Source organism: Pyrus communis, chromosome 7 (assembly GCF_963583255.1).
Source record: "Pyrus communis chromosome 7, drPyrComm1.1, whole genome shotgun sequence".
Classification (NCBI taxonomy): Eukaryota; Viridiplantae; Streptophyta; class Magnoliopsida; order Rosales; family Rosaceae; genus Pyrus; species Pyrus communis.
The window spans coordinates 1,509,366-1,530,178 of record NC_084809.1 but is presented as its reverse complement, the minus strand read 5'-3'; the positions used below and the strand labels follow the sequence as shown (position 1 = coordinate 1,530,178).

Here is a 20,813-nt window from a genome sequence, read left to right as displayed (position 1 = left end):
AGAGATTGAGTTTGGGAGAAGATTCTCAGCTGATGAGAAGAACAAAAGGTTGTGTGCAAGAAGAGCCATTAAAATGCTTCAGAAGAAACCTGATATAATCAAAGGTCAATGGAGTCCCGAGGAAGACAGGTATTTTGTTTTTCTGATTTTAGTCGATTATTTGGTTAATCAGAGTGTTGATTTATATTTTCTTCATGTATTTTTATGAATTTGGAGGATATATGATATGCTTATCTTTATTTTTAAAATTATTAAGAGGTCTTTTTATTTTATTTATTTATTTTTTATTTTCTCTAAAAATTGGTAATTAACTCAGTTAAATCTATCTTTGCAGACACTTGGTGCAATTGGTTGGGAGGTTTGGGATCAAGAAGTGGTCTCAAATTGCAACTCAGCTGACTGGGAGAGTGGGAAAACAATGTAGAGAAAGATGGCACAACCATCTGCGGCCTGACATTAGGGTTCCATCCTGTTCTCCCTTAATTCTTCACTATTTCCCAAACTTCATTAACATATTACATACAAGCATACATATAGCTCATTTTCATTCACTAAATTTTTGTTTCTCCTTGAAATAAAAACAAAAGATTTATGCAAATACATATATTAAGTTAATGTAGACAAAGATAAATAGCTAATACATATATGGCATTTGCATATATTTGGTTATATATTTATTAGAAAATACTGTAATTCTAATATTTTGACGCGTGTCATAAAATATATAAAATTCATACACTACCTTATACGTCCGTTTATACGTTTTGTGGAGTTTTTATTGACGTTGTACTATCCAGTATTTGTCAATAGCTACTTGACAATGAAAAAACATGCGTTTCAACCAGCGGTTAGGTTGGATTGCAGAATTTGAATTAGACTATAATAATTAACCATGACACATTATGAATTTCCGAAGGAAAATGCTTGGTAGGTCATCTTTTTAGATCATATTTGTAAACCATGTGATATGTCACTAATAGAAAAATAGGTACGTTAATCAAATATTTAAGTAATAATTCAATTATCAGTAACACGTCATATGGTTTAAACATATAGTCTTTCTAACATTGTTCATTTCCGAAATAACCTATGTCAGGTTTGGTTTATGCGTATATATTAGAATTCAAATTCATTTCAATTTTAATCAATAAATTATTAGGATCCGATTTAGACCAAAATCGGGTGAAAGTCGAACCCATTTCAAGACCTAAAATTTATTTACCTTTTTATTATAAGTCTGAATTTATATCAAATAAGTAAATTTAAAATGACTAAAATAATAAAAATATATGAATTATTATGTATTATTTATATAAATTTACTCTGCAATAAGTTACTCTTTTGTAAATATGTAGTGACTTTTGAATTTATGTAATTTATAATGAAGTTTTTCAATCAAAAACCATTTATAATGAAGTTTAAATTCTGTAATTTACTTTTTCACATATATAAATGTTAATTATTATCATGATGAAAAAAAAAAGTATTAAGTTAATTTTGATTTGTAACAAATAATTGTTGCACCCTTTTTTCATTGCTTCCTCTCTGATTTGATGGTATTGAACTAAGGAGACGATGCATGCATGCATCTTGAGTTTTCCTAGTTAAAACCCTAGGACTATTGTAACCGGGAAAACAAAACCCTAGGACCATACATGAGCATAGGAAGTACGTGCATTGTTTTCTACTTGGACGTGCGTGTTAACAGAAAATTGACAGTTACAGATCAAATCTAGCTAGCTGGTGCATAACGTTGGTTTAAATTAATACAGTTGTTGTTTACCATATCAAATCGGCTTTTGAATTTTATATATTATCCTTTAGAAAGCATATATATTCATATACGTATATATATATATATATATATATCTCTAATATTAGAAAGCCATATATATGTATGTATGTATGTATGTACTTATACTGTTACATAGAGTGCGTGAACGCAACTAATTAAATCTGTGTTGAAACTTGCAGAAAGAAATGTGGAGCGAGGAAGAGGACAAGATACTGATCGAAGCCCACAAGGAAATCGGGAATAGATGGTCAGAAATTGCCAAGATGTTGCCTGGAAGGACGGAGAATACAATTAAGAACCACTGGAATGCAACAAAGAGGAAGCAAAACTCGAAGAGGAAGAGCAACAAGCAGGACTCCAACATTAACAATTACAATGAGAGCTCCATCTTGCAGGACTACATCAGGAGCTTGGTCGGTACTACTGCTACCGATACTACTGCTTCCCCTAACTCTACCGGAACAACGGAGAACAAAGCCGGGCTGTCGTCTGTGGTCTCACCTGATCATCAGTCTGGGGTGCACATTGATAAGAACAACATTGTCGAGAGCCCAGACGCGACCAACTCTGCGAATTGGGATCTCATGGGTTATCGTCCCGAACCTATTGACAGTGAGGCGTCCAACATGAACAACCACATGGGTGTTGGTGTTAATCTTTCTGATTTCGACAAGATTAACATGTTCAATGTTTTTGAAAGTTATGGGCTTGGTGGATACCTGCAGCAGGGAATGGCGAGCAGCAGCACTTCAAGGGTTAAGGATCCGAGCTGCAACATGGCGTATGAACTGCCATTTTTGCCACTGCAGACGAACAACTTTATGCAGGGACATGATAACCATGTCAAGAAAGAGCTGGATATTATGGAGATGCTCCATTTCAAGGGAAATGTGTGAGCTTTCGACTTTCGAGCAGCTGCAGGAAGTGCTTTGTCGTCGGTGTTCCCCTAGCTATTTCGTATGTTTGTCAGTTTTTGTGCGTCATTAGGCTTTCATGTTTAGAAAGCGTTCAGACTTTTATTTCCTTTCAGCATTTTCATTTGGATAGTTTAACTGGAACACAGTTGTTGATGTTGTTTTCAAACTTAAATTCAGTTTGGTTTTGTTTATGCATGTTTGTCCAAATTTGCTATTTATTTATTTATAGAGGTTTTTTAGGTTGCAGATAACTGTACTTAAAGAAAATAGGAATATGTGGTCGATATGTCATTTATATACGCCGTGATTGCTATTGTTACAATTGTTATTATTGATGTTATAAATGTTAAAATGTAGTCATTTGCTAATCATAATCTACGTTGGAGGTTTAATATTTAGCTAGAAATTCTTGTGATGGATTTTTGAAGTCACGTAAAGTGCCTAGAAAGTAAGCAATATGCATAAATGGAGATCTTGCTTATGCCATGTTGGTCGTACTAGGATTCCGCATCGCTAATAGAGTAATTAAGCCATTGTGGAAACCTTAATGTATAACGCTTCAATTTTTTGTGGATAGAGCCAATTATGCAAACTTTGGTAAAAGGATAGAAAATTAAATGGGGTGATGCTATGCATACACCTCTTTTTACCTCTTACACATTCTTTGTTAATTTATGTTATTTATTTCCTCTAATTCATTTGATCTGACGGTCGAAAATTAAGATATATGTGGAAGGTTAAAATTGGTGTGTGGATAACACCACTACCCTTAAAATGGAAGAGATTTCTGCACTCCTTTTTTCACCTTCTTCACACCTCCTCTTAATTCAAGCCTTTTATTTTTTTATTTTTTTTTCAATTTAGTGGCTAAAAAGAGGAGGGGGAGGAAGACTTGCAGTAGATGGCGAGGAGTATGCAGAAACCATTTCCTAAACAAGAACCATATAGGAGTCTCACTAGCTAGATGTTTTGATGCAAACCGCTATATCAAGATGATCTTGTAGCTGGGTTTTGGGTTTCAAAATTATCAATGGTAACTCACGTAATAATCATTGTGCTCTTAAACGCTTTGCTAGAACCGCATCTATTAAGACCCAGTTGAAATTATAATTAACAGAAAGCACTTTTAGCATTTTTATAAGCAGTCTCAACAGACCTTGAGGTGCTTATAGCTTAACTGGTTAACAATGTTCTCTATCAATAATATAAAAGTTATTTTGGAGGCAGCAAATATATCTTTGCATACAATATATATGATGAGAATATATATAGATCATAGAACTAATCTTTACAGTTGATGAGATGATTTTCTTTTTTGCTTCATATATATAATATATATTTACAATTCATGCATGCAACACTAACTGGGCTTTGGCTTTATTCTCTTGGCTCTTGAATACAAGAACACTCCAGCAAGAGCCACAGCAGTCCCTGCAATATAACCCCCGTCATTGTTAGTCAAGGAACTCTGCAAGCCATGTGTAAGAATGTGTCATATATGTAAATATACAAGGAACTCACCGAGGGAGTTTATCGGTGAGACAGGTGTTTGGAAGAAGATGACTGAGGAGACTATCACCACCACACGCTTCACACAGTTTCCAACTGCGTGAGTCACCGGTGAAACCATCTGCAATATCATATAGGACACCTACATCCCACACAACTTATGCAAATTAACCAAGCAATTATATATAAGAAGTGGACAGTAATATTTGTCCTACATTTGGTATGGCTACACATATAGCCTACATTACTGATCATTTCTAACAAAGGGGAAGTCATGTTTAAGTGGATTTTGCTATTCTGTAAGAGATTGAAAACTTCACCAAAGCGCGCGATTAAGCCAAAACTGTTAGTACACAGTAACTATTTAAATGTTTTAGTATAAGAAACACGTAACTTCAATTTCAGTTTAATTTAGAGAGAGTGTGAAACTATATATGTTGTCACCTGCTGGCAAGTGTGGAAGCAGAAGCCAGCCAGAAGTGATCTCACGCATAACTCTTTGATGTTCAATCCTTGGTTTGCCTGGTATACAATATATAATTAATGAAAATAATGCGTACAGAAAAGCTAGCGCATTAAGAACCACATTTAACTGCATTTTCATGAAGTACTTCTAGGAAAAGCTCTCATAAGCATAAGTAATTCCGACAAAAGTAGTCCCAAACGGGTCTTAATAGTATTACTACTCACAGCAGACTGCAGGTATGCAGGAGTAAATTTAACGCCTTCCAAGAGAATCGCCGAAGGAACCAATAGGATGAAGGAAATGATAGTGATCACTGAGAAGAGATTGATATTGTCCAAAGATTCCTAATTACAAAACAAAACTATTAAACCTCACGAAGGAATTCTGAAAATAAAGAAATTGCAGCTGTAGGTTAATTAGTTTCACCTCTTTCTTAACCATGAACTTCTTGCTGAGTACATTACGTGATTGGTTCGTAACATTAGAGGCCATTGCACTACCGAAACCAATCCTGTTGTAGAACATACAATGGTTAAACACTTGTAAATTTGTAATTCAAGAAAAAGAGGAATTCGGCAGTGATCACGAGCTATATATCCAAGATATATACATTTAGAACTTGTTCCTTTTAGAAGACTGTAATCCAAGAATCTGCATATAAATTTGATTCGTGCATAATTTTGTCTTCCGGGATGTCTTACCAGTTAAAAGAGGCCTCGGTGAAGGATGCCAATGCCACTCCGCCTACAATCGGTACAAGAGAAGCAACGACCCAAATATTCGGCATCTGTGTGCAAAGCAATCAGCATGATGAAAAAAACTGACAGTCAAATCGCTACCTCAGATTTGCACCCGCCTTCTGAAGGTTAAATCACAAGTAGGAAGAAAGAACATCAAAGTTTCTTACCTCCGCAAGCAAAAGAGCAGAGAATACAACTGTGAAGAACGGCTCCATAGCTTTGATTGTGTGAGTGAAAGAAACAGCAACTTTCCCAAGACTAACGTTAGTCAATAAGTTCCCCATTGTGTGTGCCACTGCTAGTGGAAGAATTGCTGCAAGCTGCCATCCAAGTCGAAAGATTTCAAAGAGACGGAGTAGTAGTGTACTACTAATCACACCAGTATTATCCCAACTTGTATTTAACCACGCACTAGTTCGTGTTTATACAAAAAGTCTCGGTGCTATTAGTAATGAAACCACGTATTATATGTAGTATTCTAATCCGTCGGACATGGGACTTGACATTCGAGCAATTATAAGGAATAAGTAGGTACCTGTGAGCGGGTGAGATTTGGTCTGGGGTAGAGGTTAAGAGCCCACATCAGGGTAATCATCACAGTCCCGCAGCCGAACTGAAACGCTGTGACCGTTGCTGGAAATGGATAGACTTTCAGAACCTATGAACAAGCTCTGGCCTTCAAATTCTAGCTTCTTTTATTAGGCCAAAATCAACGAAAACAAGAAGCGAAAACATGCATTTCAAAACAAGAAAAGGCAATTAAAAATATGGGGAGGGCAGATGAATAAAGACAGTGAACGCACCTGTTTGTTGTAGATGTTGAAGTAAATATTCAAAAGGTACCAAATTCCAAACATTGAACCAAGCTGAAAGGTCTTAACCAGCCCGCTCTGTTTCGAGCCCTCGTCAGCACTCTCAGGCACAGAAGCAGCCCTGACCTTCAAATGATCATATCTGCGATTCGAGAAAAGGAAGGAAGCATTGGAAGAAGAAAACGTGTGAAGAGGTGTTTGCCATGAAAGCCTGTGAACTTTAGTCAAACTGTCTTGTATCAAGGACGTCGAGGGTGAAAGCTGAGTGGCTTTAGGGATAGAGTTCCAACACGGAGGTTTGAGAAACGAGGTGGAAGGAGCCAGAGCAAGCGCAGTGCTCTGCATCTTGACCAGAAGGCTTGGAATTTGGGAAGCAAAGCAAGTGGAGAAAGAAGCTCAGGCCGCTAAAGGCTTTTAAGCCTTTGCATGAATACAAAACTGAAGGATGACGGCGGCTATGGGGGAGTAGACCAACTTCTTATAAGTCTGTATAAGGTTACTTAAACTTTCCGGTATTGATCCCGCATCCTCACCAGCATCAGAAATCGAAGGGCCGACGAGTGAGATTTAGGGGTTTTGTAAGCTAGTACTGAATGGTGCTTAGTTAGTAGTGGACGAATGGATTGCAATCCTGTGTACCAAATTTGCTGAGGCAAACATGTGGCCTTCAGCACTTCAATTTTGAGGCTGATTTCCTTTCCCTTCTGATACACGAAAAAATCCCAAACACTAATTTTCAAAATATTGATAACGACTAAGATACTGAATCAAAAGAAATTGCTCTAGAAACGTCCATGATTGAAGTTGAGAAAACGATTGAACGCAAAAAATGGACAATGCATTTCTCCATTAAAATTTTTCTAAATTTCCGAATCAGCGGAATAATTCACGTTGCAGAAACAGCAAAAATGAAACCTCATCCCAACTATTTGGAACCAGGCTGTGTGTCTATAACTAGATTACAGTTGCATACTTTATGAGAGGCATTTGAGTCTTGCAAATGTCAAATAGCCAGTGTGGCCTCTGGTCTCACTGCACGGCCTGGCCATGACAGTGGGAGATCCTGTAGTTTCCAGCGCATTGCTTCCTTCACTTGATCGCTGCCGCCTTTTACGTGGATGAGATCCAACGGAACCAGCTTCATCTCCCTGGAAGTCATCCAATTTCCATTCTCGGACTTCATATGTGCGAAGGAGAATCTCAAACGTCCTTATATCTATACACAAGCATAAGATACAGATCTTAGTGTGAGAAATACATTTGTGAGAGAAAACACTTGAAAGAAGCAAAGTAAGTCCAAAAAATTACACATCAAAAAGCATGAAGGGAGATAACTGCATCAAAAAGCCCTACCCGTAAAGCTTGACCTCATAGTCTCCGACGCTCGTTGCACCTGCTCAATACACGGGGAGAAGGAGCATAATACCCCATCTTGCTTCAACATTTTCGCAGCTGAAGGGATGGCCAGCCAGGGTTGGGGTAGGTCCAGGAAGACAGAATCTGCCCTTCCAGAAAACTCATCCGGAAACCCTTCCCCCTGAATATCTCTAACTCCTACAGTGATCACGTTGCTTAATCCCGTCTTCTCAAAATCCTCCCTATAAAAGTAAAACATCCTGTTAGCCTTTCAACAATGATATAATCTACTTGAAGTAGAGGAAATAGCTCAATGTTAGTTCAGAACCCGCTGGTTTCATGGGCAGCTGATCTAATTGTCTTCAGTTTGTACACGAAAGGGGACACCGAATCAAATAGAAACCAATTTAAACCAAATTCATAAGAAACACGGAAAATAATCGCTCACTTATTTCACAATTCATTAGCATATCACCCGATTCATCCACTTACTTCGCAACTCATATTCTAAACTAAAAGTTTGCATGTTCTGGAAGGCAAAACCATACACAAATCTTGTACACAAAAGGAAACACCGAAGTAAATAGAAACCATCATACACCAAAACCATAAGAAACAACGAAAACAAGCTGTTCATCTCGAGTTCTTACCTAGCAGAGACCGCACGTTGTTCATGGAAATCAAACGTATAGACATGTCCTTTAGGAGCAACAGCCCTTGCAAGTGAAGTAGTCAAAGATCCACTCCCAGTCCCCGACTCGAGAACCAAACATCCCGGAACCAACTCCAAGAACATGATCACAAAACTAATGTCCGCAATGTACAGAATCTGAGTCCTGTGGCTTAAAACCAAAGTCCAAAGCTCGGGTGTCGGAGCCAACAAGTAAACAAATCCGCCCTTGCTGCTGAAAACCTTGGAACCAAACTGCTTCCCTATCCAGTCCGAATGCTTAAACAAACCGAACCGGTTTTCGAGCACAGAACCGGCACACACCTTGACAGCCTTCATTGTATCATACTTCTCATAGACAATGACCAAATCTCCATCATTAATGGACCGAGTAAAAGACAGCTTCTTTGTCGGATTAACAGGCAACATCCTTAATTCTGGTCTGAATATTTAAAATATAAATTCACATTCGTAAGTATAAACAAATTTATTACAAATTTAAAAAATTTATCATTAGAACAACTAAAGGGGCAGTCTTTTATCAAGCAACTAAAAGTGTGGCTGGCCTTATGCACCCAAGTTCGAATTCCTACGCTGTAAATTAAAGTAGTTTAGAATACCCAAGTTCGAATTCCTACGCCGCAAATTAAAGTAATTTAGAATATCATCGTGTCGAAAATAATAACAGAAGAAAGAAGATAGTCAAAAAGTTGGAAGTAAAAGTAGAATGTGCTTACTTTTTTCAATCGGGCAGATGGTGATATGAAACCCCTCAAACAGTAGCTGAAGAAGAAGAAGAAGCAGAAGAACCGGAGCGGAAGGAGGACTGGGTTCACAGGAAGAACTGAGGAGGAAGAAGAAGAAAACGACGGAAGGAACCTGCGTTTCTGCTTTACAGGTTCGGTGAAGAAACGAAAGAGCCGAGAGGAAGAAGAAGGCGTTGGGGGAGAGGGTTGGATTCGTAGGTTTAGGGAGGACTGGGAAATTTGGGCCTTCTGTTGGGCTGGGCTGTAGGTTTTAGCCCATGAAACAAACAAAGTCTCTGCTTTTTACCGAAGCATGTAGTGGATAGAACCGAGTCAACCGACTTGAATTTTGGGTCCTCGTTCATTCCCAATGAACATCATCATCGTGACCAAAACGGTGTCTCTATTTACACTTGGTTTCAGCAGAGAGAGACAGAGAGAAGCATTTTCTTTGGGTTTTTTTGTTTCCGGGTGTTAATATCTGTTTGGTTGCCGAGAAACTGAAGGAAAATACTGAATTGGGTTGCAGCAGATTTTGCTGTTTGAGCATCTCAGCTTCCTCTCGGCAACCAAACGAAACGACCCGAAAGCGAAAACCAAACTTTGAGCTCGTTGATTAATCTGTCTCTCACTAATTAATCAGGTATGCTTGCAGCTTGCTTATATTTGCTGTTTCTTACATTGTTGTTAGTTCGTGCTTTCTGCTTTGACCAATAAAATTTGTTTCAATGTATTTTTCTCTTGATATATGACGTAACATTAGGAGAGAGTGAAGATTTATGAGTTGATTTAATTTAAATTTCTGTAATTCTTATTGATTTATTAAAATAATCAGAAAAAGCAGTGACTTTATTTGAAGATAGACCATGTTTCATCATGATTTTAATTTCAATATGCAAGATCGCATAATCTCCGCAAGGGAATTGTAGTTCGAGTGATTATGAACATTTATCCCTCCAGTCAGGGTCCTAAGCGATATCGCTTAATCTTCATATGCATATTAGTAGCAGTGTTAACTATTTAGCTTCCCCAGACCCTCGCAAAGTGGAGAGCCTTGTTGGCTTGGGGTCGCCCTTTATTCTTGTTTCCACCTTTACAGTCATGTATTATTAGCAATTTTTGGTTTTGTATACAATTCAAAGTCGAGGGCGTGGATTCTTTCGTTTTACATTGTACATTTTTTGAAAAAATACTACGAGACAATGCAGCAACCGAGAAATTTAGAAGTAACTCGTCGTTTGTCCTAGCAGGATGCAGCTAGAGGGTACTGCTGCTGATACCACTACCCTGAGCTATTGGTTGACCTGGCGAGTCTTGCTATGCGCAATTTGGGTGTTTGTGCCAATGGTTGTAGCGTTACTAATGTTATGGAAATATGATGGTCAAGACCATTCAAAATCTGACAGAAGAGATGCTCAGCAGGATATAAGCCAGGATTTCTGTGGCGATGAAGCGTGGAGACCCTGCCTCAAAGAAATTCATCCCGTTTGGCTGCTGATTTACCGAGTTATTTCATTCTCTCTCCTTTTGGCAACGCTGATCATTAAAGTTGCTATCGCTGGCAGTCGCATATTTTACTTCTATACTCAGTAAGCCTCGTCTTATGTTTATGCTCATCTAGTGATATGTAGTGAATTCTAATGTCATCTAAAGATCCTTCACAACCGAAAGTTAAATGTGAAAACTCAACCGGGTTTGCAACTCAATTCGTCTCTTTCTTGAGCAGCGTAGGACACATTTGTTCAGTCATAACATCAGGTTCCCGGATAGTTAGGAAATGTTCTTTTTTATGATGCTTTGAACTCAAGGATGTAAATTTTTTCTGTATGCTGAACAGGTGGACTTTTACCTTGGTTACCATCTACTTCGGGGTATGGTCTCTGATCTTCTTTTAGCCTTCTACTGAATCGCCTTAATGTTTTCGTTGAGATATCCAATGTCTACGCATTTTATAATTGATGCAATTGTTAACAACTCTCGATAGACTGCGCTCTGAGATTTTGTTTGTTTTCTTTTCTCACTTTCGTTGTAGTTTGGATCTCTTCTCTCCATTTACGGGTGCTTCTGGTGCAAGAAAACAAGCAGCACGGGAACTCTAGGAGATTATGATCATGTCGGGACAGATGCAGAAAATGGAACATACATTCCCCTTGAAAATGAGGAGAAAGACTCAAGTCCCCAAGACGAAAGTTGTCTTCCCCGAGCAGCAGCCAAATGCAGTCGTGTCTTTGAAGCTATGTTCGAGGTCATATTTTCTTTTTGCCCAATGATTAATTCATGCAAAAGCTTTGTTTGCCTCTTAAGTCCCTTATGTTTCCGTTTTATTCAATTTAGAATTGCAGATGAGTGCCGGGGCAGTGATGCTTACTGATTGCATCTATTGGCTCGTCATATTTCCGTTTTTCACCATCATAGATTACAAAATGAGTTTCGTAAGTACCACAAATTTTCATTTCCATCCTCTGACCACATATTTCGTAGCTTAAGGTTTATATTTTTTTGTTAACGTTCAGTTTATTTCAGCTGACAGTGGATATGCATTCAATTAACGCTGTTTTACTCCTCGGCGATGCAATGTTGAATTGCTTGGTATTTTTCTCATGAGCAAATTCTCTCACTTTGGGCTTGTATATCTGAAAGTTTATTCCACGTTCCAACTTTTTCAAACTTCTGCAGCATGTCCCCTTTGTTCGGATATCTTACTTCATCTTATGGACCGGTGTCTTCGTCATTTTCCAGTGGACCATCCACGCTTGCGTATCAGTACGGTAACGTTCGTTAACCCTTCCTTGTACACAACTCAGGAACTGGAACTACTAATGTCATGGAAGAAGATTGTCAAAGTTCACTTTGTTGCAGGTGGCCGTACCCGTTTCTTGACTTGTCATCGCCATATGCACCGTTGTGGTATGTTTTCGCTACGCATTGTTATACCTCTCGGCGTTACGCCCCGTTAATTAGGTCTTAACTGCATGTTTAGTCTAATAACGTACTGAATTTCAGGTACTTCTTGATGGGATTGATGCACGTTCCCTGCTACGGTATCTTTGCCCTAATCGTGAAGTTAAAACATTACCTCTTGTCAAAATGGTTTCCCCACTTTTATCGATGTTGAGGACGAGGTATGGTGTGACCGGAAAGACAGATGATGACTTCCCGGCTACCCGAAAACTCACATCCGGTGATGACCAAGAATCGACCAATTATCAAGAAAATTCAAGCACAGATGTATCCGAATCGAAACACGAAAATACTAACGGAGATTATAAAAATTCAAGTTGAATGTGCGTAGCGTTCGGAAATTGTTTAACAGATCAAACAGAAGCACATAACTGAAATTATTCTACTTTACTACTAATCATCCATCCAATTGTCAACTCCTTTTAAGTAGAAGTTTTGGCAACAGCTCCGGCTTGAGTCAGCAGAGGGACCAGTTTTCCTTCCTTGTGCAGTGCCGTTGTTTCTGCACGACGACATCATATAGTATTATTCCAATAGCCATGGTTAAGGAGAGATTCTGCTCTGTAATCGGGATATATCTTCGGTTGTATCTAAGAATCTATTGCAGTTGAGGGATTCGAAATCTTACTGTCGCATCCACCGATGTGTTTTCCACCAACGAAAACATTGGGCACAGTCCGCTGGCCGGTCCACTCTGCCAGAGCTGATTGTATCTGAGCTCCGTCACCTTCAAACCGGAGAACAAAACCGGCATCAATAAAACTCGGACAAAATTTATACTCGAAAAATAACACATACTGCATAAGATGGAGAAGGGAGATGTCTATGTCATTTTACAAAATATAACGGGTGCTGCCATCGGCAATTTGACACTTAAAAAACGTCATCTTGCACACCATCTAATTGAGGCCTAAATTCTAATCTAATTGACCTAATCACCACATTGCTAGTCAATTGTTTCTAACCAAATGGTAAATATTCTCGGCTTTTTTCAGTCGAGCGATTTTCTAATCTAGTCTAAACTACGCAAGGGGAAATAGGGTGGAGAGGGTGCCGAATAGTCTCATTATGCATGAAGAATATGGAACTCATAAAAACACCAATTTCCAGTTAACAATTTGACTTCTTCCAACAACACATTTGTGAGGAAGATCAAAAGCAAACTTTACATCCAATACGGGTTACGCGATAGCGAGTTTCAAATTTTGACTAGCTATCAATATCACATGTAATTAGCAAACAAAAGAAAAATCCACCCCGTAATCAAATACCGAAAATACCCAATTCTTTCGAAATTTCTCTTTTTGGAATGAAATTTTACGCAATCCCCATGAATAGGATCAAACATTATTCAGTGGTATTTACATGAGATCCCTCTTTCTTATTCTTAAACAATGTTTCGTCTTTCATTTCCTTTTCGATAATTTCGAGAAATATATCGATCAATTTTCGTTTATTTCGAGAAATATATCGATCAATTCCGATTCTTTCTTTTCTATTGATTATTTTCGTATGCATACATACATATACACACACATGGATTGGATACAAACAATATGTAAATACAGATATAATAGTGAGAGGGGAAGTGAAACTGACTTTCAGAGTCCAACTCAAATGCCTTGTAGGATGCTCCCAATTGAGTCAAGAGCTGCTTCACGTTCACGCAGAACGGGCAATACGTCTTGCTGCAATTACAGATCCACACACACATATATATAACAATTAGCATTTCTTAAACACGAGATTAATTAATCAATAATCGCGATTAATTTTCTAACGAGAAAAATCAAGAACCTGAAGACGACGACCGAATTGGTCGACACGAGCTCCTTCGCCTTCGTCAATTCCATAACGCTCACTCAATTCACAAACCCTAAAATTTTGAATTTCCTCACAATTTTCTCGGCTCTCTCTCTCTCTCTCTCTCTCTACGTGCAAGTATATGTAGTTGGGAGTTTGACCAATAAAAGGGGGCAAAAAAGGTATATGATTTTGGGAGGTGCCACGTCTGTCTTCGATTTTTTTATTAGTTTTTGTGGGCCGTGATTGCTTTTTTTTATAAAATAATTTTAACGAGACATTTTAAGTATTGTTTATTTTAATAAAAAATGATATTTTTATTCTAAAAATCACTTATCTTGATTAAAATTTAAAGTTTTTAAATCTTTTTCATTAATTTTTTTTGGTTTGTGAGCCACAAGATTCATATCTAACGCCTTTAAGTATTGTTTATTTTAATAAAAAAATGATATTTTTATTCTAAAAATCACTTATCTTGTTTAAAACTTAAAGTCTTTAAATTTTTTTCATTAATTTTTTTTGGTTTGTGAGCCACAAGATTCGTTTCTAGCGCCTGAGGTCGATTGTTGCCCAAGATCGTCAAGTTTTACCTTAAATCACTATACCGATGTCTTGGTCATGTTCATGGGGTTGCGTAGTGTCACACAAAGTCAATCCTCATCCAGCAATTTCCCTCCAGATGTTTGTCGGCAAAAAATCCAGATGTTTGTCGGCAAAAAAAAGAGCTTTCATGCAATCAGGATACTGTCATTTTGATATTTCAATAAGTTTTTCACGTGCACAACCTGGCAACATTCTTGTTAGATCTAAATGAGAGTTTTTTTTTTGGAGTTTTATCGAAAAGTTCACAGTATTGTTAACTTTAACAAAAAACCACATTTTTTATTAATTTTTTTTTTTTTTTCATTTTTTGACAAGAAGCGATGGTGATTTCATTAACAAACAAGAACAAATACAAGGTTGTCTCATGGGTACATTTTTCAGTAACAAATTCAATAATCTAAAGATAATTTTCAAAAACAAGTATAAAGTTAATTACACAAGCACACAATTTTAGATCTATCATAAATACAGCAGACGAAACAAACCTAAACTAAAAAAAATGAGAATTGAATGTTCACATGACAGATACACCATGATTTTTTGTCATCAAGCCCAGCAACTAATAAAATTGCAAAACAATCCCTAAAAATATTTGACCAAAACTAAAGTCAACTAGATGCATCACACATACAAATTTACGAACAATAACTTGTCTGAAAAAATAAATAAGACATATATTCAACTCAGTTTTTTTTTTTTTTTTCTTTTTCAAAAGACAACTAGTGGCATACCACGGTTATTCACCCCTTTCGAGGGCCAGGAAGATTGAACGAACTAAGAATTCTTGAACAGGTTCTCTTATTGCTACTGATGATCACCAGTCATACAAAGTATTTGAAAGATTTATAATTCTAATTTATGCTTCTGTGCATCTACTCCATGCGGAAATTTTAAATCTCTATTTGAATGTTTGATTATAACGAAAAAAATTTCCATGAACCGCACGGTCATAACCACAAAACTGCACAAACTCTCAATGAAGCAATTATCTTACATGCTCATCTTGTAGATTCACATCAACCTAGTTAAACCGCTGCAGGTTCCAGAAGCTTTTCCTCAACATTCTTGGCAACAGCGTCAATGAATTCTTCGGTGTTCAAGTAGTACTCCCTCGATACCCTGCAGGCAACGCAAGCATCTTAGTTTAGTCCCCCCAGTAACAATCCCGTTGGGCTAATGTAGTCACCATGAACAGATGAGAGATAAAGCAGAGTCCTAAACAGCAAACTAAGGGAAAAAATCTAATTTATTCCATTGCTTTTGGACGGTGGCAATTCATCTTCCTTTTTTATTGCACAATCCAACTGAATGTAAGTAACCTCGTTAAACAGAGCCGAGAATCTACTTACTTGGGGCCATGGATCAAGAGGGCGAGATCCTTGGTCATTTTCCCACCCTCCACTGTCTCAATGCATGCAGCCTCCAACTTGCGAACAAAATCCAGCAACCTATCATTTTTATCTAATTTTGCCCTGGAAAGCACGTTGTCGCATTTCATTAATCCGAAATGTAACCATAGTATACTAAGATACAGTGAAGTTTGGCTTGCAAACAGTACCTGTGTTCTAGGCCTCGTGTCCATGCAAATATTGAAGCAATACTATTTGTACTTGTTTCTTGTCCTTTCTGATGTAACCGAAAATGACGAGTTACTGTCCCATGAGCTGCTTCAGCTTCTATTGTCTTGCCATCTGAAGACAACTGTACACACTGTGGTTAGCTTTTGTAGCATAAAAATGAGGAAAGTTAATGGTGATACGTACCAACACAGAAGTCATGAGGCCCAAAGAGCCAAATCCTGCAAAAAGGAAAATAAACTATTTAACTCCAGAAAAAAAAGGGAGAGAGAGAAAGAGAGATGGTGAGAGGCAGTGAGAGAGAGAGAGAGAGAGCAATTCAACAGCACCTTGAGCAAGCAAATCACTCATGACATCTCCATCATAATTTTTGCAAGCCCAAACATATCCACCCTCACTTTTGAGTGCATAAGCCACCATGTCATCTATTAGCCGATGTTCATACCTAAATGCCAAAAGAATCTTCAATTAGCAATTTCAAAATATGCGACACAACATTGGATGAAATAGTGTTTATGATAAACAGTACAAACCATATAGAATTTTCTTCAAACTTCTGCTTCCACTTCTCGTCATAAACCTCCTCAAATATGTCCTTGAACCTGTGGCAGTCCAAGAACTCAACATTTTTTATAATTTCTCTAGGGAAGTGTTATTGGCACTCCAAAAATCTCATTCTACACTCCTCACAAGTGTATTTTTCTTTCCTAATATGGAAAGTTTGGAGTGTAGAATGAGATTTTTAGAGTGCTAACAACAATTCCCTTTCTTTATAAGAAATAAATGATACAGAATTGATAGTTGAATGTTGACTAATTCTTCCAACAAAGGTAATTTACCTGCCATCGTATTTCTTAAGAATAGTGTTTTTGGTGCTCAAGTATAGTGGCCACTTCTTGGAAAGAGCCAATGACATTGACGAGTCAGCAAAAGCTCGAATAGACTACCAAAGAAAACAAGGTTTTGTTAGCAGAGTTTGCTGATAAAGCACATTTGCCTAAATGCACAAAAAGGTATGTGATGCCCATTGTGGTAACACAAACCTCATCAACATTATACATAGAAAGGGCCACACCAGGCCCTTTGAAATTGTAAACATCAAGTTCAACGGGGGCATCTCCTCCTTCTGGGACTGAGCATTACAAACAGATAGATGTTAGGCAGAAAACCATATTCAAGGGAAATTACTTCACCAGCACAATCGTATGATCTAGAATGTTGACATTTACTTACCAAAAACCATTTTCAGTTTTCCTGGCCCTTTGATAACTGTATCAGTGGCTCGATACTGATCACCAAAGGCATGCCTACCTATACAGATGGGTTTCTTCCAACCTGTAAATTGGACACATATTGGGCACTTCCCACGACATTTTACTTACATTCAAGATTAGAAATGAGTTTGAGCCATTACCAGCAACTATTCTAGGGATGTTTTTACATAGGATAGGTTCACGGAAAACAGTACCTGTAAAAATAAAGCATTACATTTCAATTAGAAATTGTTCAAACAGTTTGTATCCTTCAGATGCTAACTTAAGTTGCATCTTATTAATGAAAATGAGTAACAAAACTAAGAGTATTAAAATTTGTTTTGCAATAAAAGGAGACAACGTCTTAGATACAAACCGTCTAGAATGTTTCTAATTGTGCCATTGGGACTCCTCCACATTGATTTCAACCCAAACTCCTTCACTCTGGTCTCATCTGCAAGGTATATGAGAAATTGAAATTAGATAAGACAACATTTAAACTACCTGGCAGAGCGGATAGATCATCTTACTGCTAAGAAAAGTTATCAGAGCAGCCAGAATGTCTGTCGTAAAGGGTTCAACGTCCTCATGATAATACATAAAAGCAGCATTATACAAAAGCAAAAACAACTAACCAGGGGTTATTGTAGCACATTTCACGGCAACATTGTACCTGCAGGGCATAAAAGGTTAAAATCAAACAAACAGAAGAAGCAAATACTAGAAATCCAAACGTAAGAAATACAAATACTCTAAACAAATTCTGAATCAAACTACTTACTTAAGAGTTGCTTCAGCACTCTCTATTGTAACTCTGTCATCGGTCGCATCACGGTTCAAAATCCCTAAATCATAATACTTTATATCCAAGTCCAGATAGGGAAAAATAAGCTGCAAGAGCATACGAGCAAAAAACTCGGATTAAATCAAATCAAATTCTACAACAAAAGCATCAGTAAACTGAAATTCACATCGAAATGAATCTTCACACTTTGTCTTTAATCGTTGTCCATATGATCCTCGTCATTTCATCACCTAATTGACAAAATAATACCATAATTAATAAGTACAAAATCACAACATCAACAATTAAGCTCAAGAACAAGCATCATCCTACTCCTACCAGTTATGATCCGTTTGGTTGCTGCTAAAATTCATGAAAACATGAAACAACATAAAGGATTTTTACTGGCTCAAAAAAAAAAGGATTTTTACACAAGTTTCCATGATCTTGTGATTTTAATTCTGTTCATTTTCTCATTGCTTTCTCACTAACCAAACAGAGCATCGTTTAGGGAACTGACCGTCCATTTCGACAATCGGATTCTGAACCCGAACTTTATCGAAGCCAGCGGAAGAAGCGTAGCACCGCAGCGACGTGCGGCGAAAGCGAGCGGCGAACGAGACGCGGTTCCCGAGAGGCACTCCGTTAAAGAGCCTCGGCGACGAAGAGAAGGACAATCTAGGGTTTCTCATGGCCGCAGACGACGAAGCTGACGACGACGACATCATTGCAGCGCGCGACATGGCGCTCAATTGCGGCCGCGCTCTTAGCATTCAATTTTCGTGGGACGGGCGTACTGAGTTTACTTGAGTTCGCGTTTCGATTTGCGACCGCGTTTGGGTGCTTAGAGAAATGAGATCAGACGGCCTTCAGCGCTCGACTTTTTTGTTACCGTTTTTCGGCCGGCAGGGGGTTTGGGTCTTTTGAGTATTCTCATCGGACGGAAGATATTGGACGCGTTGGATCAATTAGGACGGTAGGATCATCATGCTAGCATGGACCGAAGTGGCTGCCCGACTGACTCCGAAAAGACGAAAAAACCTTTGAGTTGGCTATACGCATTTAGTGGTATTTGTTAGGAAGTCGAAGAGCAGCGAAAGTAATACTACAATAGACGTGAGAAAAAAAACATTCAGGTTGACTAGATCTCTATCGACCCGTCAAACATATCATTTTACTTGTGAACATATAATAATTCAAAATTGACACGTTTTATCACATTTTATTTTAATTTGTATAGACTCTTATAACACGTATAGCACGAGATAAATCATTCAAACTGTGCAAAAATTATAGTGTCTGAATGATTTCGTATTCATCAACATTAAAACCGAGCGTTATTGTATAACTTGTTTAATAATCATTTCGTTTTTAAAATTTTTAGAAAACTGATGTTCTTGCCATGTTTGAATTGACATTGACCGTTAATCGTGTTGCGTACTAAAATTGTACACGAACTGCCACCTTAGAAGATTGATTGTGCCGATGATTCGGTGTTCACATCAGCATATGGAGTGGTGGTCCCAAACCCAATAGGGTCCCGAGTCCGGAGACCAAGCCGACTTTACCAGGCTAACATGCCTCTCTGTAAGCCTTGGGCTTGATAATCACTAGGCCCACACAAGCCAACCCGATTACTTACTTACAAGGTCCAACCTATAATTTTTCAGGTTTCGTCTGTTTATATATGTATTCTTTAAGAAGAGTTTGATTTTGAATAATTTCAAATAGAATTATGGTTTTTTTTTTTTTAATTTATTGGTATTGCATGGAAGGGGAGGTTTTTGAAACTATTGCAATAATTTAGAAAATGTGGAACTTTCGAACCCCGAGCATGAATGGAAGTATAACACCTTATCCACGAAAAATTTGGACCACATGCAAAATAGAATTATGGTATTGTTAGTAAGGAAATGTTTAGAATCGTTCAAGCTCGTGTTTGTTCAGTGGTATGTGAGAGATAGGATAATAAAATTAGGATTATAATATGTTCAGAGTTCAATTCCCTCTTATATAATTGAACACACACACAAACTGCTAATACCAATTACACATAAGTGCAAATAATTAAGAAAATTCATGTTTGTGAGACTTAGAGCAACAACGGCTTGTTGGGAGTTAAATCATTGGTACCACGTATGTGATGCATCTAAACCTAATAATTAAGTTCAATTTATAATAAGTATGAAAGGGTTAGATTATCTAAATCTTTGTTAAAGGGTTTCATAATAGTATTACCACACATGAGTATGAACATTAACAAATGACCTATATGATGCTGAAGTAGACCGATATAATGTCAAAAGTGTGACTCGATGGACCATGATGATAATGATATCTTCAAGTGTTCATTCTGAGTACGTGTTTATAGTATGTCAGATACTAGCTAATTTGTTCTATTAGTGACTTGACAATCTTTGAGCTCCACCTATAAATACACTTGAACATGTTTTTATATGCGTGTGGAGAGAGAGAGAGAGAGAGAGAGAGAGAGTTATGAGGTACAATAAATCAAAAATTGCAATTCTAATTGCGTTTATGCTACTGGAAGGAACTTTGCTGCAATATTTTAGAACCAATGTGAAGGAGTATTCTGTAAGGTCGTTAAGCTCACCAGAAGGAAAGGTTTCCTTCAAAGTATGGAACTTCAACCACAACTACTACTACTACAACAACACTACTTCTGGGAATAATGGCAGAAACTACAAGTTCCTCAAAAACAGAAGATTTAGCAACCTTGGCTTCCGACCACCAGCTGCTCCTAATCATGTCCCTGATGAAGAACAGAAGAGAATCACACCGTATGGTGCAAACCCGCTTC

General features: G+C 37.7%; 5 protein-coding genes across 7 annotated transcripts; 1 reads left to right on the top strand and 4 right to left on the bottom strand.

Moving 5' to 3' along the window:
- Nucleotides 1–3,954: 3,954 nt before the first annotated feature.
- Nucleotides 3,955–6,980, bottom strand: LOC137739783 (phosphoenolpyruvate/phosphate translocator 2, chloroplastic-like). The gene is made up of 9 exons (XM_068479493.1): nucleotides 6,231–6,980; nucleotides 5,963–6,085; nucleotides 5,595–5,747; nucleotides 5,389–5,474; nucleotides 5,114–5,198; nucleotides 4,912–5,031; nucleotides 4,666–4,743; nucleotides 4,234–4,363; nucleotides 3,955–4,143 (listed from the first exon to the last, which is right to left on the bottom strand). The coding sequence occupies exons 1-9, from the start codon at nucleotides 6,582–6,584 to the stop codon at nucleotides 4,073–4,075; spliced, it is 1,200 nt and encodes a 399-aa protein (XP_068335594.1). The 5' UTR covers nucleotides 6,585–6,980; the 3' UTR covers nucleotides 3,955–4,072.
- Nucleotides 6,981–7,061: 81 nt separating this feature from the next.
- On the bottom strand, nucleotides 7,062–9,229 carry LOC137739785 (uncharacterized). 2 transcript variants are annotated; one of them, XM_068479497.1, is made up of 5 exons: nucleotides 9,003–9,229; nucleotides 8,859–8,899; nucleotides 8,246–8,707; nucleotides 7,593–7,837; nucleotides 7,062–7,455 (listed from the first exon to the last, which is right to left on the bottom strand). In XM_068479497.1, the coding sequence occupies exons 3-5, from the start codon at nucleotides 8,692–8,694 to the stop codon at nucleotides 7,214–7,216; spliced, it is 936 nt and encodes a 311-aa protein (XP_068335598.1). In that variant the 5' UTR covers nucleotides 8,695–8,707; nucleotides 8,859–8,899; nucleotides 9,003–9,229; the 3' UTR covers nucleotides 7,062–7,213. The 2 variants fall into 2 exon arrangements, with proteins under 2 accessions (XP_068335598.1, XP_068335597.1); XM_068479496.1 differs by lacking the exon at nucleotides 8,859–8,899.
- Nucleotides 9,230–9,368: 139 nt separating this feature from the next.
- Nucleotides 9,369–12,388, top strand: LOC137739784 (uncharacterized). 2 transcript variants are annotated; one of them, XM_068479494.1, is made up of 9 exons: nucleotides 9,369–9,654; nucleotides 10,262–10,600; nucleotides 10,849–10,882; nucleotides 11,044–11,256; nucleotides 11,354–11,443; nucleotides 11,535–11,600; nucleotides 11,688–11,779; nucleotides 11,871–11,918; nucleotides 12,015–12,388. In XM_068479494.1, exons 2-9 carry the CDS (start codon nucleotides 10,263–10,265, stop codon nucleotides 12,124–12,126), a joined length of 993 nt encoding a protein of 330 aa, XP_068335595.1. In that variant the 5' UTR covers nucleotides 9,369–9,654; nucleotide 10,262; the 3' UTR covers nucleotides 12,127–12,388. The 2 variants fall into 2 exon arrangements, with proteins under 2 accessions (XP_068335595.1, XP_068335596.1); XM_068479495.1 differs by lacking the exon at nucleotides 11,535–11,600.
- Nucleotides 12,263–13,912, bottom strand: LOC137739786 (glutaredoxin-like). The gene is made up of 4 exons (XM_068479498.1): nucleotides 13,770–13,912; nucleotides 13,572–13,660; nucleotides 12,601–12,699; nucleotides 12,263–12,474 (listed from the first exon to the last, which is right to left on the bottom strand). Exons 1-4 carry the CDS (start codon nucleotides 13,823–13,825, stop codon nucleotides 12,395–12,397), a joined length of 324 nt encoding a protein of 107 aa, XP_068335599.1. The 5' UTR covers nucleotides 13,826–13,912; the 3' UTR covers nucleotides 12,263–12,394.
- A 1,247-nt stretch (nucleotides 13,913–15,159) lies between these two features.
- Nucleotides 15,160–19,029, bottom strand: LOC137739529 (isocitrate dehydrogenase [NADP]-like). Its single transcript, XM_068479129.1, has 15 exons — nucleotides 18,513–19,029; nucleotides 18,200–18,243; nucleotides 17,990–18,099; nucleotides 17,844–17,881; nucleotides 17,585–17,662; nucleotides 17,370–17,423; nucleotides 17,189–17,290; nucleotides 16,999–17,087; nucleotides 16,795–16,898; nucleotides 16,489–16,557; nucleotides 16,285–16,400; nucleotides 16,142–16,176; nucleotides 15,937–16,079; nucleotides 15,728–15,850; nucleotides 15,160–15,497 (listed from the first exon to the last, which is right to left on the bottom strand). Exons 1-15 carry the CDS (start codon nucleotides 18,763–18,765, stop codon nucleotides 15,404–15,406), a joined length of 1,452 nt encoding a protein of 483 aa, XP_068335230.1. The 5' UTR covers nucleotides 18,766–19,029; the 3' UTR covers nucleotides 15,160–15,403.
- Nucleotides 19,030–20,813: the final 1,784 nt, after the last annotated feature.